General features: G+C 43.9%; 1 protein-coding gene across 1 annotated transcript in view; it reads left to right on the top strand.

The window, feature by feature from the left end:
- IGF2BP3 (insulin like growth factor 2 mRNA binding protein 3) overlaps window positions 1–21,557 on the top strand; it is a 105,338-nt gene that overhangs the window by 61,083 nt on the left and 22,698 nt on the right. The window contains exons 4-6 of the mRNA XM_037136291.2: window positions 10,404–10,455; window positions 10,549–10,612; window positions 19,296–19,577. Coding sequence (XP_036992186.1) covers window positions 10,404–10,455; window positions 10,549–10,612; window positions 19,296–19,577 — 398 coding nt within the window. The remainder of the gene's footprint in view (window positions 1–10,403; window positions 10,456–10,548; window positions 10,613–19,295; window positions 19,578–21,557) is intronic.

Here is a 21,557-nt window from a genome sequence, read left to right as displayed (position 1 = left end):
CAAGATGACAGATGGGGGGAAAATTGGCCTCGGTTGATTCACCTGCAAAATGGGGATCATAGCCACACTCTGAGGAGTAAATAGGAAAGTATATGTAAAATGTTTAGAATAGAATTAACATTAGTTTTTATAAAAATCAAAAGCTCAATAAAATATGTGTCTTCTATGGGTGGATGTGTGACTATATAAGCATATACACGTACTTTGTAAAAAACTTGTTAAAATTCACACAGTCATAAAAATTCACCATTTCAAACTGTGCAAGGCGATGGGTCTTAACATACTGAGGAGGTGGTACAGCCATTACCACCAATTCCAGAACATTGTCATCCTCCCCGAATCTCCCGACCTGCTAACGCTCGCTCCCCATTCTCTCCTCCCTCCAGCCCTGGCAACCGCTAACCTACTTTTCTCTCTGTGGACTTGCTTTCTGATAAATGGAATCATAATACATGACCTTTTATGTCTGACTTACTTCACTTAGGGTGATGTTTTCGAGGGGCACCCACACTGTAGCATGTGTCAGTGCATTTTTTCTTATGGCTGAATAACATTCGATTGTGTGTGAGCACCACGTTTCGCTTACCCAGTTGGGCTGGTGACTCTGAGTCATGTGGATATGAACACGGGCGTCCGACTATTTCCCCAGGCCCCTGCTCTCAGCTCTTCTGCCCACACACCGGGATGGGATCCTTGGATCCTCTGGTCACTCTGTTTTTAAGTTTGTGAGGAACTGCCACATTGTTTCCCACACAGGCTCCACTGTTTTAGCTTTCTCCCAGGAATGTATGAGGGTTCTCATTTTTTCACATTCTTGCCAAGAATGATTATTTTCCATAAAAAAAAAAGTACAGCCATTCTAGTGGGTATAAAGTGACATCCCCTTGTGGCTTTCGAGTGCCTTGCCTCAGTGACTAACGATGAGCCTCTTTTCATGTGACACGCACACTTCTGCAAACATCTGGAGAGGCGTAGCCAACCGGCGGTGGTTTCTTTTGGGGTTGGGGGAAGCGAACAGTTTGGAAGCAGGTGGTCAGAAGGGGCCCTACGTTTATATTATTTGGAGAGTTTTTACAAATATTTCTGTTAGTGAAACGTAGAACAAGTTAATGCTGGTCAGTACCTTCATCTGACCGAGTTATATGGAAATACAGCATTTAGTACTGGGAACGTGGGAGTCGATGAAGTTCTCTGCCCATCAAAGGATGATGGTGATCTTCCCACAAAGTAAGGGTGGAACTGGTTTTAGTTTGTATCATTATGCTGCAATTTAATTGTATCAAGAAATAAGGCGACTTAGTCCATCATGGGGAGAAGAATGTGGGTGTGGACACGGGGCAGCTTGGGCTTACATTGTTTCCCCATCACTGAGCCACCTGTGCCGTGCCGTCCCCGTCCACAACACGGGAGGGCACCTCAGGGCAGTGTGTGCGGGTCAGTGAGTTCAAGCAGAGAAGCCGTTTCAGACAGTGCTGCTGTGAGACAGCTCCTGAGCGTGTCTCCCGTAGACCACTACTCCAGTGTAGCTGCAGATGGCCGAGTGGCGTTAGGTGACCCGAGTGGGTCACACGGGCCTCCAGACACTTGTTAGGGATTTGGGGCGCTCTCCCAAACTCAAAGGGAAGCCCTTGGAGTTTATGGTGGGATGTGAGTGGACTAGCCCTGCTTTAAAAAGTCAGCCTCGTCCAGCATTGTCCAGTACAAAGATAATGCAGGCCACTCGTGCCATTTAAAATGTTACAGTGGCCACATTAAAAAAATAAAAGAGAAAACAGGTAAAAATTCGTTTTAATAATATTTTGGTAAACCCAGTACAGCCAAAATGTTACAATCTTAACTTGTCATTAGTATTTTAAAACTTTTTCTGAAGTCTTCTGAACATGGTATACGTTTTACACTGAAGCACATTTCAGGTGCCCAGTAGCCACATGTAGCCAGCAGCTGTCACACCTGCGCCCTGCATGTTACAGAAAACAACTCAGCCACTTTCGGATGTACGGAGTGGAACTTTATTTTATGCGCACGGACCCATAGGAGTCAGTCTCCAAATTCTGGGCCGCAGTCAGTGGGGAACAATTGTCTGTATAGGGTGAGGGGCGGTCTGCCACTTGGACCGTTGCTTCTGGTCCGAACTGCTGATATGAGTTAATACGAATTTCTTTGTTCTTATTCCTCAGTTACTTAGTTACTTGCTCTCCCTGGTCCTGTTGAGTCAACTTTGAGCCCCCTCCTGGGCAGGCTATTAGCCATTACACTCATCTTACTGATTCAGCGGCTAGCTCCCCTCCTGGGCAGGCCACTGCCTGCAGGCCTGGCTGTTAGAGAACGACCACCTGAGGCAGAGGTGGACCTGGGGAGACCACGCAGGAGCTTGCTGCCCAGTCCACAGGGAGGCGGTGGAGGCTCGGTCTCGTGGTGGCTGAACAGAGGGCAGCCATCCGCTCAGAGCGGTATGTTCAAGATAGCAACATATAGGTGTTTCGGGAATGAGCTTCAGGAAAATGAAGGCACAATTATTTGGGTTGCATGTGAGGTTTCTGACAAGTGTGCACAGGTCACTCACAACACACTTGACAAGCAGCTGCAACCCTGTGGTTCATACTCGCTGGTCTAGTGGGGGAGTGAAGATCACGAAGAGATTATACAATGACATTGCTGTCATTTCTAGGATTAGGGGAGCGCGGGCGCTATGGAAACTAGGCACTTTACCCTCTCTTGAGGGTGTGCCTGGAGTGTAGGTGTGGGGAAGCATATTAAAGATATTGGGGGAAGTAGGCTGACCAGAACACCGATGACTGCCTACACCGTGTGGCAGTGTGGACAATTTCCAGGATATTCTGGAGCCACTGAAGAGTAGTAACTTCTAGAAGGAGAGTCACAGGGTGGGCTGGTGGCAAGGATGCCAGTTGGACCCTTGGTTCAGATAGTTTGGAGGGATGGGACCTGCGCAGCTGCGTGAAGAATCAGTAATCAGCAGGAGGTTAATCTGTAGAGCAGGAATGACTCTGTGCCCACGGTGGGGTGGGGGGCATTGGCTGACACACAGCGTTTTGTGGGGGGTGGAAGTGGGGCTGCCTCGGCAGAGGAATGCCCATCGTGTGTGAAGCTCAGGGACAGGGTTTCAGCCGCCTTTGTTTTGTTTTGTGCGTGAATTATTAGGCTGCCAGGCTGAAGAGGGGCAAGAAGACACTTACTTTGACAATGGTGGTGGTTTCCTGGGCACGTACATAATGGCAAAACTGGTAAAATTTCATGCAGTTTATTGTACTTCAGTATTTAATACTTCAGGGGATTAAAAAAAACCTAGATCATTAAGCAGTATTACTAATGCTAGTCATTTTTAAGTTTTATTGAGATATAATGCTCACTCCACACAATTGCCCCATTCGAAGTATACAATTCTGTGGTTAAAGTGTACCATTAAGTGGCTCACAGATAGGTGCAAGCCCCACCAGTCAATTTTAGTCCATTTTTCATCCCCTCAAAAGAAACCTTCAGCTATGGCCCTTCCACTCTCCCCAGCCCTATGCAGCCACTCATAACAAGGAGGGGATCCAAAAATACCGTCAGAAGATGGTACAGAAGGTGATACGGAAGATGTATCATCTTCTGGAGGGCAGGCCCCTTGTAGCACAGGCTTCCCCCGCTTAGTGGGTGTTCTAGGACCCCATCTGTGCCAGTGCACCAGCTAGAGTGGTTGTGAGAGGCTGCGTTCAGCTCCCATGAATATCTTTGGAAGACTCAACACATTTGTCCACTTCATGATGGATGATTTACGAGCGCACCTGCCCATACCACACTGAGTGTTCAGTTTTAACCAAAATCTGCATGACCCCCATGCCCATCCACCCCCAAGTGACTTTTTGTTTGTTTGTTTCCTCGGATGAAAAAGTCCTCAAAGGGAAATGTTTTGCTGATATGGAAGAGGTGAAACAAAAAATGGCAGGAGCACTAAAAGGCATCACAATCAACGAGTTAAAGAACTGTTTTTAGTGGGGAAAAAAGTCTCAATAGGTGTATTACGTTCAATGGAGAGTACTTTGAAGGCAGCCGAAGTTTAAATATGTAAGAATAAAGTACACAATTTTTTATAAGTACATTTCATTTTTTGCCCCCCCCCCACTTCCTGTCTCTATAGTTCCCTGTTCTGGACATTTTTCATATGAATGGAATCCTGCAATATGGGGTCTTTAGTGACGGGCTTCTTTCACTTAACATAATGTTTCCAAGGTTCATCTATGTTGTAGCAGGTATCAGTACTTTATTCCTTTTCATGGCCAAATAATTTTCCATTGTTCGGCTTTACCACATTTGGTTTATCCATTCATCAGTTGATTGATGGGCTGTTGGATTGTTTCCACTTAAGGTTATTACCTAATTCTTTACCACTATGTTAAGGGAAGTGATCATCTTTGCATGTAATCATGTGATTCTTTCTTTGCTGTTTCTACGTTTGGATGAACTTTGGATAAGCTTTTTTTAAGTGCTGCACATTTGAGATTTTTCAGTTTTAAATATATAAGAAGGGGGATTCCACCAGGGCATTTCCTCTGAGCTTTAATTTGCTTTGGCAGCTCCTGTCCTTTCCAGCTGGAGTTTAGACTTACCTAAGTGCAGAGAAATGTTTTCTTTCCGGCTTGAGTAACATAACTTCATTTAGGAATGAGAATTTTGGTTTAATAAGAGATTGTGGAAATGTTGGAAATGGGCAGTGGAAGTATTTTGGCTTTTGTTTTTACCATGAAGACAAGGCTGTTAAAAAAAACAAAAACATTTGTGGTTGAGATAGTGGGAGAAAAGACTAGACGTTCTAGGAACTGAACGTCTAGGAGGCCAGAGCCTAGCGTGGGCGGTTTGTGTGGCAGACAGCAGGAGCACTTGACTTACCTTCCTCCTTAGTGCAGGGCGAGTCAGAACGGCAGCACTTACCTAGAGTAAGTTGTGTTTACTTGGGGAGGTCAGCGGGGTGGAGTGGCTGGCACAGTTTGGCAGGTTTTCCTGCTTCACACAGCACATGCAGACAGACGCCTTCCCAGCAGGTTAGAAGGAAAATTGGTTACTTGGCATTCATTGCTCAGTCACTTGGGGGTTGGAAACCCTTCCCGGGTTTGTGAAATGGATTGGGCTATGGACAGTCTTTCCCCTGTCTCTCACTTGTGATTACCCCCAAAACTTGCACATAAAACTTGGAGTGAGGGCTACAGAGACCGTTGCAATCCATCCAGTCCATCCCTGGTGTCTGGGTGAAACCCCACAGGTAGCAGGATTAACTTGTTCTCAACTAAGTACCAACATTGATGCTGGACCTATTTTTCTTTTCAGAACTATAGTTTGTTTTTATACTTTAAAGTCAGGTTTATTGAAATATAATTTACGTAGAATAAAATTCACCATTTTTGGTGCATAGGATTGTAGTTTCTCATTATTTTCCCAGGGATTTTATACATAGGATGGCTGGTAATTGGTAGCATTTTTTATTACATAGGAATAGAGTGTTTAAGTCTACCAGCAATTTTGTTTTTTATACAGTACATGCAGTGAAGATTTTATGTAAATTTCCTCAAAAATTTTTTTAATGGTGAAGGGATTCTTTTTTTTTTTAAGAATTACTTTTTAAAAAGATTTTATTTATTTTAGAGAGATGGGGAAGGGAGGGAGGAAAAGAGGGAGTGAAACTCAATGTGTGATTGCCTGTAGCACATCCACATTGGGGGACATGGTCTGCAACCCAGGCATGTGCCCTGACTGGGAATCAAACTGGCAGTGCTTTGGTTCACAGGCCTGCGCTCAATCCACTGAGCTACACCAGCCAGGACTAAATTTCCTCAATTTTTTAAGTTAAAAATTTTCTTGTATTATCTGTTTATATGCCTCTGTTTGTGTATATGTATATATTTACATATAAATGTATGTATATTTGTGTGCATATATAAAAATGTGTATATCATTTATGTCACTTTGTCAGCAGGCCTTTTGTAGAACATTAGTTTCATTAGAATTATTTTTGCAGGTTTAGTCCACATTGTTTATCAATCTTGGGTATTTAACTTTGTAATATTCTCTCTATAGTAGCAAAAGTTAAGGAGATATGAGCTCAACTGTGTGGAGAGTAATGTATTTAATTATTGGACAAACTACTTTTAGGAAGAATTAAGAATGATGTTTATTTACATTAACATATTAAATTGGCAGTTAGCCCCTTCCTACTCCCCACCCCCTCCACCTCCACGCCCCTGGCACCCCTGCCCCTCAAGGTGCCCGAATTGCTATAAGGTGGCCTTCATTTAAAAGTTACATTTTAAGTGGTAGATGCACCTCTCATGCAGCTTTAATTACTTCAGTGGGGATGAGTTAAATACCTTGTTTGAATTTTATTAGGCTACATATAAAACATTTTTGGTATTGAAAAAAACTTTTGTCTCAAAAATATACGTAGGTTGCTTGCTTTTTAAAGATTTTGAGACATTACATGTTGTACATTACCTCTTTAGATGTTGTGAGAGGTTTCCTACTTTTTTTTTTTTAAAGATTTTATTATTTATTTATCTTTAGAGGGGAAGGGGGGAAGGAGAGAGGGAGAGAAACATCAATGTATGGTTGCCTTTCGTGCGTCCCCTGCTGGGGACTGGCCTGCAGGGAACCGGCCTGCAGGGAACCGGCCTGCAACCTAGGCATGTGCCCTGACTGGGAATCGAACCGCGATCATGTGGTTCGCAGGCCCGCGCTCAATCCACTGAGCTACACCAGCCAGGGCCCTACTTTTTTTTCCTTTATAAAATGTTTGTGATCAACATTACATGTATGTCAAATTCGCCTCTGAGATAATTAAGAGTACTGTTCCAAATAAGCTATACTAAAATTTCCTCCTGAGAAAATTCACTTTTGAAGTATTTAAATGTCCTTTTGTGCTCCACATTCTGGGTGCTGGGGACAACACAGCGAACAGAAAATTCCTGTTCACAAGGATCGCACATTCCAGTGGCCAAGCTGGACAAATGAAATCACACGTATAGTCAGTTAGGTGCTCTGAATTAAAAATCACACTTTATGATTTAACAGTAGCTGTAATTAGAGACAAAGATTGGTATGCTTCTGTTAATAGGTCCCACTCAAAGGAAATTCACCATGTCAAATCTTCACTATGAAAAAAATGTAACTATCCCATTCACAAATAGGTGTTAACCTTATTTAAAATGAAAAATAAATAAATAAAAGCTCATTTCCAGACAAACCTTACTGTATATTTCAAATTGGAATCAGTAGACAAAATCCTGAAATATACCACATTAGATAAATGTTTCTTTAGAAGAAATTGCTTAAAGTTTAGTAGGAAATTACCATAAACATTAATTTAGTGTATTTCTTTTTTTAAATTATATTGTATCGATTATGCTATTACCATCATCCTGATTCTTCTTCCTTCATCCCCCTCTACCCAGCACCCTCTGCTCCCTCAGGCAGCTGCCCTACCCTTCTTCACATCCATGGGTCATGTGTATAAGTTCTTTGGCTACTTCCTTTCCTGTATTGTATTTTACATCCCCTTGGCTATTCTGTAACTACCTATTTGTACTTCTTAATCCCCTCACCTCTCACACATTCTCCCATACCCACCCTCCCACGTCTTCATCTGTAACGTTCGGTATTTTGGTTATGATGTGTCCTGGAGTGGGCCTCTTTGCATCAGCTTGCTGGGGACTCTCTGTGCTTCTTGGACTTGCGTGACTATATCCTTCACCAAATCAGGGCAGATTGCTTTCATTGTTTCAGATAGACTTCCAATTTCTTGCTCTTTCCCTTCTTCTGGCACCCCTCTGACATGAATGTTGGATTGCTTAAAGTTCTCCCAGGGGCTGCTTACACGATCCTCATTTTCTTGGATTCTCTTTTCTTCTCGTTGTTCTGACTGGTTGTTTTCTTCTTCCTTATGTTTCAAATCATTGATTTGATTCTCGGCTTCATCTATTTTACTGTCGTTTCCCTGTAAATTGTTTTTTATTTCAATTAGTACGTGCTTTGTTTCTGACTGGATCTCTTTTATGCTGTTAATTTCCTTACTACGTTCCTTTACCATCCTTGTAACCAGTATTTTGAATACTGCATCTGATAGATTGCTTATCTCCATTTTGTTTAGTTCTTTTTCTGGAGTTTTGATCTGTTCTTTCATTTGGGCCATGGTTCTTCGTCTTCTCGTTTTGACAGCCTCCCTGTGTTTGTGTCTATGAATTAGGTAGAGCTGCTTTGACTCCATATCTTGGTAGTGTGGCCTCATGTAGTAGGTGTCCTATAGGGTCCAGTGGCACAGCCTCCCCTGTCACTCAAGCTGAGTATTTGAGGTGTGCCCTTTGTGTGGACTTGGTACACCTTCCTCTTGTAGTTGAGCCTTTGTTGCTGTTGGCAGGTCCATGGGAGGGACATACCTAGGGCAGTCAGCTGCAAGGATTGGCTGTGACCACTGACCACCCACCTCCACTCTTCATGGAGGATCAGCTATGCAGGGGCAGCATGGTGGTGCTCTAACATGATCTGTAGCTGTCCACTGGCTATGCTGGCCCTGCGGTTTCCTGGGTGGTTCAGGCCAAGATCAGCCCCCACCTCTGTTTTGTCTGAGGCCACCATGCCTGAGCTATAAAGCAATCTGACATGGTTGCTACTTATGCTGGGCTTGGAGATTCCCAGGCAAAGCCAAGCTGTGAATCTGGGCTGTTAGTGCCTGGTCTGGTGCTCACTGAGGCCAGATGCTATGTTTTTGAAAGGATTTAGGAAGCTGCAAAGGGTGAGCAAAGGCTATTCATGGAAAAGCAGCTTGGGTGGGCCCATAAGTTGAGTGGGGCAGAGTCTCTGGGCATCTCCAAGGCAGGTCATTAGTGTTAGGCAGGTTGATGGAATCGTAGAACCAGTCTGCCGGTTCTGTGGGGGGAGGGCCCAGAAAAGTGACAATGGCCTCTGTTCCCTTTGACGTCAGACACCTCAGCCTTTCCCTGTATACCACTGGTGCCCCTCACCACCCTGTTGCCAGAGTACACAGAGAGTGAATCTGAGTAGGTGAGTCCACGTGTGGGTTCTTTAAGAGGAACTGCTTGGGGCTCCAGAAGTTCCTTCCACTGACTCAATCCATGCTGGTTTTTGCAGCCAGAAGTTGTGAGGGCTTACTTTCTTGGCACTGGAACCCTGGGCTGGGGAGCCTGGTGTGGAGCTGGGACTCCTGACTCCTGAGATAGCCCTCCTAGATTTTTATCCACCACATGTGGAAGTGGGACCAGCCTTTTCTGCACCTTCACCCCTCCTACCAGTCTGGGTGGATGTGGTTTCTTTAATTCGTAGTTGTCAGACTGCCATTCAACTGGATATCTGTCAGTTCTGAGTGATGGTTATTCTGTGTCTTAGTTGTAATTTGTTGTGGTTGCACGAAGAGGCGAGCCATGTCTGCCTATTGCCACCATCTTGACAGGAAGTCTGTGTATTTCTTAATGGTTTATGGTGTTCTGGGGGCCAGCAAGTATTCTCAAGGGACTGTCTTTTAAACTTTGCAATTAAATTAATGAAAAATTGGCTCACTATAAATTAATAGAAACTTATTTTGTTTTACTATTCAAGAAAAGTTTTTATACTTCTAGTAAGCTAAGGACAGTTGGATTTGGTTTGTACTGATGAGGTGTACACCTGCAGTTTATAGTATAATAAATGTAGTTACTGTTTTAACGGCTTCTCATTAGAATAGCACACACAGTGTAATACGTGGCTGCAAGAAAGATGGTAAAAACAGACAGTTTAAAATTGTACATTTTGCAACGTATATAGATTTAGAAATGTTCACTTCTTTTTTTTTTATACATTTTACTGTCTAAGTATTGATATACCACTTAGCTTAGTCTTTAAAGACTCCAGGTAGAATATCCACAATGTTCTTTCTTCTTTTGCAAGCCTCCCTTGAGGGTAGTCTGTTCTGGTATACCCATTATAGCTATAAAAGGAAGTTCTTTGAAAAGCAACATCTTAAAGATGAAGCTTAACTTGGGCTCTTGTCTCGTGACTTTGTATACAAGGAGGAAGTATGCTGATGTGTTGGTGTATGTATGGGAAATATATGCTTATTCTCCTGCAGCCTCAAGAAGCAGGCAGTTGTGGCTTTGATCGCTTTGCTGAGCTGCCTTACTTCTTGGTAATCCACAGGCAATGAGCTGGAAGTCGGGGATCTTGGGGTAGGAGGGGAGACATGCCCACTCACTGGATGTTCTCCCTGGCGGCCTTCCCTCACTATCAAAGCCCAAAACCCAGGACATTTTTTTTGAAGGGGGGGGCTCTTTTTCATCACAATTCTTTGTGATTTTCACATCTATTTCTGCCCTCGCTAAATACTTGGGAAACTGAAAATTTGTAATTTTCTCTCCCCCTCCTGATAGGTGCTGGATAGTTTACTAGTCCAGTATGGAGTGGTGGAAAGCTGTGAGCAAGGTACATGTCTTCTCAATTGCTTTCAATTTTGTAAAAGGAGCAAAGTAAAAAGAAAACTAACTTTTTTTTCTCTTCCTTTTTCTCTTCCTCTAGTGAACACCGAATCAGAAACTGCCGTCGTAAATGTAACCTATTCCAGTAAGGACCAAGCTAGACAGTAAGCAGTTTGAAACTTTTTAAAATCTATTTGCAAGAACTAGTTAGGTATAATGCTTATGTTCTGGGCTAGTGGATAGCAGAAATGAACTTCACTTTGCAATGTTTGGCCCTGCAGATCTTTTAACATTTGAATGTATAAGAGCTTGCTTTGGTTAAAGTTTTATTACCTTTTCAGTATGTCTTTAATGACAATTTTAGCTTGATATAATATGAAGCTGAATTACATACTATTTGTGAAAACCATGAACCTGGGTGTCATCAAATTACACAAATTTTCTTTCTATAGCTATTCTAAATTGCTGGTTTATCCAAAGCGGGTAAGTTGGTGATGTGTTAAGCTAACAACAGTGTTAAATGTTGTTTTCTTGCTCCCTGGTTTTTTCAATGATGACCATCATCATTTAGAGGTGTGCAGACATTGAATCATTATAATTTGCTCTTAGATTAGTGGAAAAAATATATTCTAGTGCAATGAAGAGGCACAACCTTGCAGATCAAAAAAAACAAAAACAAAACCTCCCTCAAGAAAAGACAATTCTCTAGGCTTGGAAATGACCCAATGAACTGAGTGCTAGAGAGAGAAAATGAGGACCCCCCACACCTCCCACTCGCTGTACTGCTTTGACCTACCTGCTCACATCACAGACACAGAGGAAGGGCAGGCCAGGTGCTTGGCAGCACAGGGCTGAGTGTGGGCAGGCCATGGAGGCTTCCCCAGGTACGGGCGTCTGCCCTCCGGGTGGGAAGGGGGAAGGGAGAGGCTGTGCTGGCTGACCCTGAGCCCAGGAGGGAGAAGGCGGAGTCAGCTGCAGAGTGGGAACTGAGCTAGTTTAGTTTGCCAAAGGCGCAGTACCCAGCCCCGGAGGAACTGTGAAAGGAAGGGTAGTGCCGGGAGGGAGATGGAAATTCGTGTCACACAAATGGAGCTTAATTTTTTCTTATTTTTTACTTTATTTATTTATTTTTAGAGAGGGGGGAAGGGAAGGAGAAAGAGAGGGAGAGAAACATCAGTGTGTGGTTGCCTCTCGTGCGTCCCCTGCTGGGAACTGGCCTGCAGGGAACCGGCCTGCAGCCCAGGCATGTGCCCTGACTGGGAATCAAACTGCAATCCTTTGCTTCACAGGCCTGTGCTCAATCCACTGACCCACACCAGCCAGGGCTGGAGCTTAATTTTTTTAAGTTGGTGATATTTACATGCTTCAATATTTTAATAGTATCTTCCTCCTAGTATTTGTTCCCCAACTTTCTTGGAGATAATCATATGCAGGACAAATGTGTGTGTGTGTTTCTTCTTACACAAGTGATACCCTAACCTTTGAGTACATAGAAATGTATTTTGTAATAAAATTTGATTGTATGGATGTAGAATGAGTTAGTTCCAAATTGGGTGTTTAGCTTATTTGAGTCTTGCAGTTATGAACAATGCTGTACTGCAGTGATTCTCGATGTTTTTCATCTCAAGGCACACATAAACTAATTACTATAAACCTGTAGCACACCAAAAAATACAGTTTTTTGCTGACAAAAAAATAGGAAAATACGTATAATTTTGATTCATTCACACCAGATGGCTATTGTTGTGTTGGCTGTTGTCATTTTTTTTTTTAATCTGAGGGTCTAAAGGAGAAGAGGTCAGTAGCCCTGACTAACGGGTAGGGACGGCATGTGTTGAACGTTCTGGTGGCCTGCCGGTCACACCGGTTGATGGTCACACCGGTTGATGGTCACTGCTGTACCGACTCTCTTTGGCATATGCCATTTTGCACAGGTGTGAGTGTAGCGCTAGCTTAAATTCCTATGAGTAGATCTGCTGAATCAAGACATTTGTGCCTCTTTTATTTTATTAGATATTGGCACGCTGTCTTTCACAGAACGCGAACTAGTGCGAGTTTCCGCCCACCCCCGTGGGTGTGCTCTCTCCGAGCTCTCCCCAGCACAGGGCTCTGTCAGACCTGGCGGATCTCGGGGGTGAAAAGTAGTGTCTAATTCAGTCGGTTCCTTTTTTTCCTAAAAAATTGAGTGAGGCTTCTGAGACTCATTTGTAACATTTTAATATGAGACTTCACAGGTGTTTAAACATATTCTATTTTTTCTTCTTTGTGTCTTTCACTCATTTTTTTTTAAAATTAAAGTTTATATAAGGTTTTTGGTCATCTTAGAAATTCTGGTATGAGCTGTAAAACTGGTTTTTACTGACTTTCTTCTTCAACCATGATGCGGAAGAGGGAAGAACGGAATGTTTTCACAGTCCACACCCCAAGCAGGTTGGGGGGCGAGAGTGAGGGCAGTGAGGACTCAGAGGCTCCACCTGTCTCACCCGCCTCAGTCTTCACGAAGATCGACAGTAAATACTTGGCAGAGCCAGCTCTCGGTTACATGGAGGATACGGGATAACATGGTAAACACAAGGGTATCTGGAGATTGTCAGAGGCCCGTCCTAGTTGTGCTGTTTCAGAACTTATGTGAGGATAACTAGTTCAGCGGGGAGGGGGGAAGTGCTTAGGTTAGCACTTATTTCGTCTTATGGGAGAATGTATGTTAGAGACATAACCTACATAGTCTTGAACTTGAGTGGGAACTTGTCGACACTTAGCAAACCCTCCATTCCAAGCATTGAGAGCACAAACACAGGAAGGGTAGGCTGGTTACTTGGGGCAGGATTACTGCCGGAAATAATTCTAACCTAAACAGAGTGAATGTGGAGACATTTTAGTTCTGAATGTGTTGTGAGACATTGACAGGGTTCTGTCAATCTCGAGGGGAGAGGAGAAACCATTAGGAATTTGTAATTTGGTAATGAGGTAACCTAAACAGATAAACTGGGCATTTAAAAAAATACGTTATTTATTTTCTTTTAGAGAGAGGGGAAGGGAAGGAGAAGGGGATGGAGAGAAACATCAGTTGGTCGCTTCGCATACCCACCTCAACTGGGGACCAGGCCCAAAACCCAGGCATGTGCCCAACTTGGAATTGAACTGGCGACCTTCTGCTTTGCAGGACAATGCCCAGCCAACTGACCCATGCTGGCCAGGGCTAAATTGGGCATTTTATTGAGGGAAATAGTCCTCACATCTCGTATTCTTATAGTCAGTTATCACTTAATGAGTAACAGTTATTGACCAAAAGTTGCCAACAAATAAAGGTAAAAATCCCTGGCCACAGGGGTGTGCTTTCCAGTGGTGAAAGCATTTAGAGAGGGATCACCTGATTCTAATTCCTGCCCAGGTTGAGTTTCCTTGTGAGAACATTGGGTTTTCTCTCCCTCAAAAATTCCAAAGATCAAAGGAAATTAGGAAGTAATTTTGAGAAAGTTAATAGGTTTAAAGAATGGAAAAGTCAGTCTTGTGGTACAGTGTTATGAAAATTTTCTGTGAAAGTTTTCTAAGAAGTTTTTTTTTAAAAGATGTGGAGTACATTCTCATTCTGTAAAGAGAATTTTTTTTGAGGGGCACTGGATGGAGAAAGCATGCGTGGCCTCCGACCATAACCTTGACCTTTCCGAGCTTCAGTTTTCTCAGCTACAGAATGAAGGTCGACAAGAAGGAAATATATTCAGTCACACAGGCACGTATTTGTAGAAGAACACTCATCAAATGGCCTGGCACATAGGCACTAAGGGAACAGTGGCGCTTGTCCACCCCACTGGCTCTGGGCTGCTTGTGGGGCAGCGCGAAGTGGTTTGAGCTGGAAAGCTGGTCCCTCCAGGACCTGCTCACTGAGCCCGGCAAGCCTGGTCTCTGGGCCCCACGCAACTGTCTGCCGCCTGCACTGACGTGCTAAGGTTTTCCATGCCCTTCTCTTGGCAGCCCATGCCACGAGCATCTCTTCAGGTGACGAGGGCTGAGTTGGTGTTTTCAGTTGATTTCCCTGCTTCCCTTAGCATCTGTTACTTGGAGTCTGTGCGACTGGCATGTGCTTGTGCAGGTGTGGGTGGAACGTGGGAGAGGACACGTTCCAGAGGCCGTTCCATGGAAGGGACTGTCTGTGCCACCGTGCTTCTAGCTCTGACTCAGGTCAAGGTAACCTGCTTTAGTCCACACCCATCTGTAAAGTGGGAATAATTACAGTTCTTAGCTCATGAGGCTGTGGAGAGAACCTAACACAGTGCTTCCAAAGCACTTACAACACCAAGCAAGGACTCCAAAGTTAGCAGCTGTTATGCATTTTCCAACATTGTTCTTGCTGTTGGCGATACTCCCTTCTTGCTCACACTTCACTTCAGATAATGACGGGCCACTGATCCCCAGGAGTTAGGGACCTAGTTCAAAAGCTTTTGTGACTGCCTCTTTTTGTTACTTAAAGCTCTATAAATTCCACTTTGAAGAAGATTGATTCTTCCATAAGGCTGTCTCTGAGACATTTTAACATGGAAGTTCCTGCCACCTTGTGGCTAAGAAAAATCAAAGGTTAATAGTATTATATTACTAGGAAATACATATTTGTTTTAACATTAAGTCTCAGATTATTAAATTTATTAAGATAATGAAATGAGTAAAATAATACAAACAAAAATCATTAAAAACAGAAGTATGTCTTTAGTATCTCTTGTTCCTTGGAGCAAGAGAGGCCTGGGTCTCTGGAATGCTTTCCAGAGACGCTAAGGGAACACTGCCAAGGACAGACAGACAGACATCGCTCACTGGAAGATTGGTAACGGGCGGCAAGGATGTAACCCTTTAGAATTTGTGGGCATTTGGTTTTTATAATTTTTAAATTATTTTTGGTGTTTGTTAGGGAATCAGACTATGCTTTGCTTATATTTTGAAGCTCTCATTGGAGATCCTTCTGTATCAGTTCAAAGACCCGTATCCATCCCGCTCGGGCGCACACGGGGGGCAACCAGTCGTCATTTCTCTTTCATCTTTCCTCTCTCTTTCTCTCTCCCACTTCCTCTCTCACTTTCTCTCTCTCTCTAAAATCAGTATGTCCTTGGATGAAGATTAAAAAATAATAATTATGAGATAAAGTCCTATTTAGGTACCTCTTTGGGCTTTGTTCGTGATTGTTTCCTTAGGACTCACCCCTGCAGTGGCGTTCGCAGCCCTTCGGTGATTATTACTGAACTGCAACTGTGTGGCTCACCTCTCATTCTTAGAACAGCAGAGAACTGGATCCTGTGACTTTTCAGTCATGGTTAAACCTCATTTTGTTAGAACCTATATTACATATGGCAGTGAGGTCTGGGAATAAGAAAAAACATTTTAGACATGAAACTTTAGCGTTGAAAGGGATCATAAGTCTAATTTCTGAGTGTTGTAGGTGAGGAACCTAGCGCTATATAAGAAAACGACCTTTCCAAGGCCCCATGGCTACTCTGCTCTAGTTGGACTGGAATTCTGGTCTCTGGTCCATCTTCTCATTACTGAGCTCTGTGTGTGTGCGCCTGTGGGTGAGTTTAACTTCTCTGGGTCTCATTGCTTCTCTCTTCTCCTCTGTCGCATCCTTGACTTAAACTACCTGTTCTCTCTTTCTCTGTGTCTCTCTCAAGGCCCCTTTGGCTCTAAGCTTGATCTACTCCAATAAACTTATCAATACAGTTAAGTGCTACCAACTAGCAAAACCACTCACCATCTTCTGAATGACTCAAAGCAGTGCTGGAGCAGAGTCGGGCAATGCAGGGAAACAGCATCCTGAGTCACTCGCCTGCTGGATAAACATCCCTGAGTTTTGGAGTCAATGCATAGGTTTTGAATAATTTTGACAATTGCTCCTCATGTGTCTTTTGAAATTCTTTTAAAATTGAGGTATAATTGATACATAACCTTACCTTAGTTTCAGGTGTACAACATAATGACTCAGTATTTGTATCCATTGGAGATGATCACCACAGTAAGTCTGGTCAACATGCACCACCATATCATCATACATGTTCTATATACAACATACTTGATGAAAATACCATAATGCTTTCCCCGTGGACTTGACAGAGCACCAAAGGACATAGCTGAATGTCAAACTCTGTACATAGAAAGGTTTCAGTGTTTCACTTAACATTCGGAAATTTAGAATCTTTCGTCCTGTGGAAGTTACTGCTTGCAGTTAGGCTACTCCTGTCCTGCCTCCGCTTTGTCCCGATGTGGAGCACTGTGGCTGAGGGGTGGGAACCCGGCTTCGATGGTGGGTGGATGGTGGACACACAGTGTGGTCTCGGACAGGAGCAGCCCAAGCCGGGGTTTCTGGGGCCCAGACTGTGTACTGGCCACTGGATCACCGTGCCTTTCAACCTCCGGATGGAGAGACTCTCTCCTTTTTTCCTCATTAAAAAAGAGAGTGGGGTGGGGATAGAGAAAGAAAGAAACAACAAAAAAATATTTCAAAGCAGCACAGTGAAGTTTGGAAGTCAGATTTCTGCTGAGTGGAGAGAGCCGTGTCTTAGGACACGTGACTGTGTTTAGAATCCATAGACACTTCTGCTGACTTGCGGGATTATCTCCGTGGAGAAGGACGTCTGTCAGTGGTTATCTGTCCCACTCACAGAAGTAAGTATTCTTTGTAACATTACCAACTGAACTCCACAGTCAAAACCTACTTATTGTTCTCTGAAGCTGGCGGTACTGTTCTGTAGTGGGAAAGGACATGCTAGCAAACTCTGCTGCCTTCGGGACCTGGAGATACAGCCGATTCCTCCACTAGGTTCATAGCCCCCTAGTTTTCGGAAAGAGCCCTTGGTGATCTGTTTCTTCTGGCTTTTAAAGAGGTTTAAAGTTGTCTTGAATGAATATCTTACTGGTTGAAACTTCTGCAATTCCAACTTTCTATAAAAAACATGCATTGTAAATATTAATAAAATTTCCCAGTGATTGTCTTCCTTCATATCTAATGCCCTTAAACCCACATCCCCTTGAGGAAAGGAAGGGAGGAAGAGAGTGAGGAACAACAGGTTAATGCGGTGTTCTGTGGCGAGGATGTTGCCATGTGCCAGCTCGTGCCCTAGGAAGCTTATGAAAAGAACGCCCTCTGACGGGGAAACCACATGGAAACATCCCAAGATACATTCGGAAAAAGAAGAAAATACGAAGTTATGTGCGTCACGGTCCCAATTGTGTTTTTAAGGAGGTGCTGAACACATACATCCATATATATGTAAGCGTGTGTGAAGAACTGGTCTGTTTGTAGAAGTTGCCACGGTTACCAGTGATTCCAGGAAGGCACTTGGAGAGTTGGTGGTGGTGACAGAAATGCTTTTTACTTTGTATTTCTGTGCGACTTGGGTCTGCTGTACCAAGAGGACATTGCAGGACAATGATGGGTTAAGGGGATGAGAGTGAAGGAAGAGGGCAGACTTCTGGGTCCCGGGAACGTAGTAGGTGCTGAGAACTGACTGATTATCCTCAGTGTTCAATCCCACCAGTCTCCTGTGAGTGTTTTAGAGAGATCTGTGCTCTGGTGCTTCAGATGTTTTAATATTTGTATTTTGTATGAGGATAAAGTGAGGGAGGCGTATATTTCTAACATCCTTCCCTTCTGATTTGGAAAGATTGGCCTGGATAAGAACTGCCCCTTCCTTCTCTGGCTGTTGGGGCACTCCTAAGCTATTGCTAACCTCTTGGGTAATAGCTTAATCAAGATTTTCCCTTGCAGCATTATTTACAGTAGCCAAAATATGGAAACAGCGTACGTGTCCATCAATGGACAAATGGATAATGAAAACTTGGTGTATGTATATACCGTGGAATAGTATTCAGCCATAAAAAAAGAAATCTTGGCATTCTCAATACCACAGATTTATCTTGAAGACATTATATTGAGTGAAATAAGTCAGGAAGGGGTCAAAGACAGGATACTAAATGATCTTGCTTATATGTGGAATCTCCAAAAAAACACACACACACAAACGCACAGATTCAGAGAGCAGACTGGTGGATGTCAGAGATGGGTATGGACAAAATGGGCAGAAGAGTCAAAAGGTGTAAATTTCTAGTTATAAAATAAGGAAATCATGAGGATGTAATGCATAGCCTGGCAACTGTAGTTATTCATGCTGTATTGCATACTTGAAAATTGCTGAGAGTAGAACTTAAAATTCCCATCACAAGAAAAAAAATTCTGGTCCTGGCTGGTGTGGCTGAGTGATTGAGTGCTGGCCTGTGGACCAAGGGGTTGCTGGTTTGGTTCCCAGTCAGGGCACATGCCTGGGTTGCAGGCCAGGCCCCCAGTGAGGGGGCGTGTGAGAGGCAACCACGCATTGATGTTTTTCTCCCTCCCTTCTCGCTCTCTAAAGATAAATAAAATCTTTTTTAAAAAAGAGAGAAATTCTGTAACTAGTGTGGTGATGGACATTAACTAGACTTACTGTGGTGACCATTTCACAAAACATACCAACATGGAGTTCGTGTGACCTACACCCGGTATTAACGTAATGTAGTGTGGCAGTTATACCTAAAAAAAAAATAGTTTGACGAATTGGTTTTTTTCTTTCTATTTTTCAGATGGCAAGTCTGTTTTGTTCCCTTCAGAAACTTGTCAACCTTTTCTTTCCTGTGTGTACTTCAAAGGAAAAGTGTGTGTGTGTGGAGGGGTGGGGTGTTAAGTATGTTTTGTGTTATTTGCTCTGTGGCTTTATTCAGAAGTATTGCAGCCAGTAATCCTGAGGGGAAGGAAGAGATAAGTATTACTTCGCCGAAAGGTTTATGGTGTAGCTCAGTTTCTCTTCCGACCCCTTGCTCCTTGTCAACTTTCAGAGCTTTAGACAAACTCAATGGATTCCAGTTGGAGAACTTCACGTTGAAAGTGGCCTACATCCCTGACGAAATGGCCGCCCAGCAGAACCCCTCCCAGCAGCCCCGAGGTCGCCGTGGGTTTGGGCAGAGAGGCTCATCGAGACAGGGGTCTCCGGGGTCGGTGCCCAAGCAGAAGCCGTGTGACTTGCCTCTACGCCTGCTGGTTCCCACCCAGTTCGTTGGAGCCATTATAGGAAAAGAAGGGGCCACCATCCGGAACATCACCAAACAGACCCAGTCCAAGTGAGTGTTGCTGAGGGTGGGCTTTAACGTTTCTCCTCTGGGCCTCGGTGACAGAGTGTGCTGTTCTGGGGCTTGGTGTTCTTGTGAACATGACTTCTCATACTTGAGAATCTGGAAAGACCTTGTGATTTTGCTGTCTCGGTGTTCATTTTATTAAAATATGCGGGTAAATGTAAACCTCGAAGGGAACCAACCGCAAATTTTCACACGTTAGTGGAAAACAAATGATACCTAATGCACTTGTGACGGGGGCCCTGGTGGACAAAGGGGGCAGCTCACTGGGTGTTTCCCAGCCCCTAGCGATACCTGCTTTTTTTTTTTGGATGTAATTTTCTGGGCCCAATACAGAGATAGTTTTCCAGTCTGGCTTTACTTGAGTAAAGAATCATTCAGCCTATGGTCCAAATTTATCCCACAAGTAAGCCATGTAGCCAGAATGGCTTTTTCTTCAGGATCTTGATTGAGATTTTAACTTGTAGATTTTAAGGGATTGGGAGATTCTTGGGCAAACATTGGAGGTAGCTGTTCAGGAGCAGAAGGCAGGAGCTCTATGTTACGACTTCCCACTGTGCTGGGCACTTGGCCTGAAGTGGAGAAGGCGCATTTGGTAGACGAGTCAAATGGAACTCCGCTGCATCATATACTAGTTGTTTCGCCTTATTAACCGTCCTGTGATGCTGTACGTGACTGTGTTGACCCAGAGAAGCTTGGTGACGGAACTCTGGGCCCACCCCGCTTCTGCAGAGTGCTGCCAGGAACATGTCTGGACCGTTGCTGCCGTATTTCCTAAAAAGCTGAGTGTACCCGGCTATGTACAGACCTCTCTCGGGTCAGTCCCTCTGCACCAAACGGTAGGGGAATGGTCTTGGGCCAGCTTCAAAGATGACTGCGGATTCTTTCGCTTTTTCCATTTGATAAGGGCATTGATTTCATTTCGTGTGGTCCAAGGAATTAAGGAGAGAGAGTCGTTTTCGGAAAGAACAGCTATGGTGCTGTGTTTGTTCCAGCTGGCTCCGTAGTCATCGTGGGCACCGTGCCTGCAGTGAACTCGCTGACTGATTCCTCACGAGAAGCAAAGAGAACGGTGTTTGGTGGTGTTGGCGGGCCCACGGCACCTGCAGGCTGATGTCTGATCTTGCCGAAGCAGATGTTTGGTGTTGGGTACCTCTGTGCAGAATCAATGGCCTTTGGCCTCACCATGTAGGGAGTTGGGGAGACAATTGAACCATCGTCTAGGTCACTTTTAATGTTAAATTTGCCCGGTTTTAATCATGAAATTGAAGAGTTTCTTGCTTCCCTTGATTCAGCATTCTTGCAGAAACTACTTATTAAATGGTTTTCCTTCCTTGTCGTGCGGCAGATCGGAGTTGTTCCTTTTAATGCTGTTCATTTCCTTGTCAGAGGAAAGAGCTCCGGTGGTTCAGGCTGAACTGTTTGTTTTATTTAAGGCAGGAAGATGGAGAATGAGGAGGGAAGGGAAGCAATTTTCGTTATATCCGATGACTCATTTGCAGAGCTCTGCCAGTGGGTTTAATTAGTTGTTGCCCTTGCAACTGGTCATGATCAGATCCTCCGTTTCTGGACCAGCCTCCAAGGCTTCCTCTAATCTGCGCAGCAGCCTCCCCTTGTCTCCAAAGAGGAGACAGTTAACACAGTGAGCGGTGGAAATAAACTGGAAGGAGGGTGTAATGTGTCACCCTCTAGAAGATGAGCGATGCTTACCGTGACCGAGGATATCTGTGATACTGGCTGGAAAAACTGGTCCTGAGATTGGGGGTTCCAGAGGTCGGACTATTTACCTAACACTGTTTGTTGAGTAGTTACTTCTAGATAGCTCCTATTTGTTTCATTTCTACCTTGCCCTTATTTTTAGTGATAGGTTTTACCTCTGAAGTAGATCTTTAGTTTTCAGCCCACATTTGGGAGAATGAGCCGCTGACGACGTGGCCACTCTCATGGGGAGGGATGCCGTGGCTCCTG

Source organism: Artibeus jamaicensis, unplaced genomic scaffold, assembly GCF_021234435.1.
Source record: "Artibeus jamaicensis isolate MK-2021 breed Jamaican fruit bat unplaced genomic scaffold, CSHL_Jam_final contig_3230, whole genome shotgun sequence".
NCBI lineage: Eukaryota > Metazoa > Chordata > Mammalia > Chiroptera > Phyllostomidae > Artibeus > Artibeus jamaicensis.
This window is presented reverse-complemented; position numbering and strand designations above follow the sequence as displayed.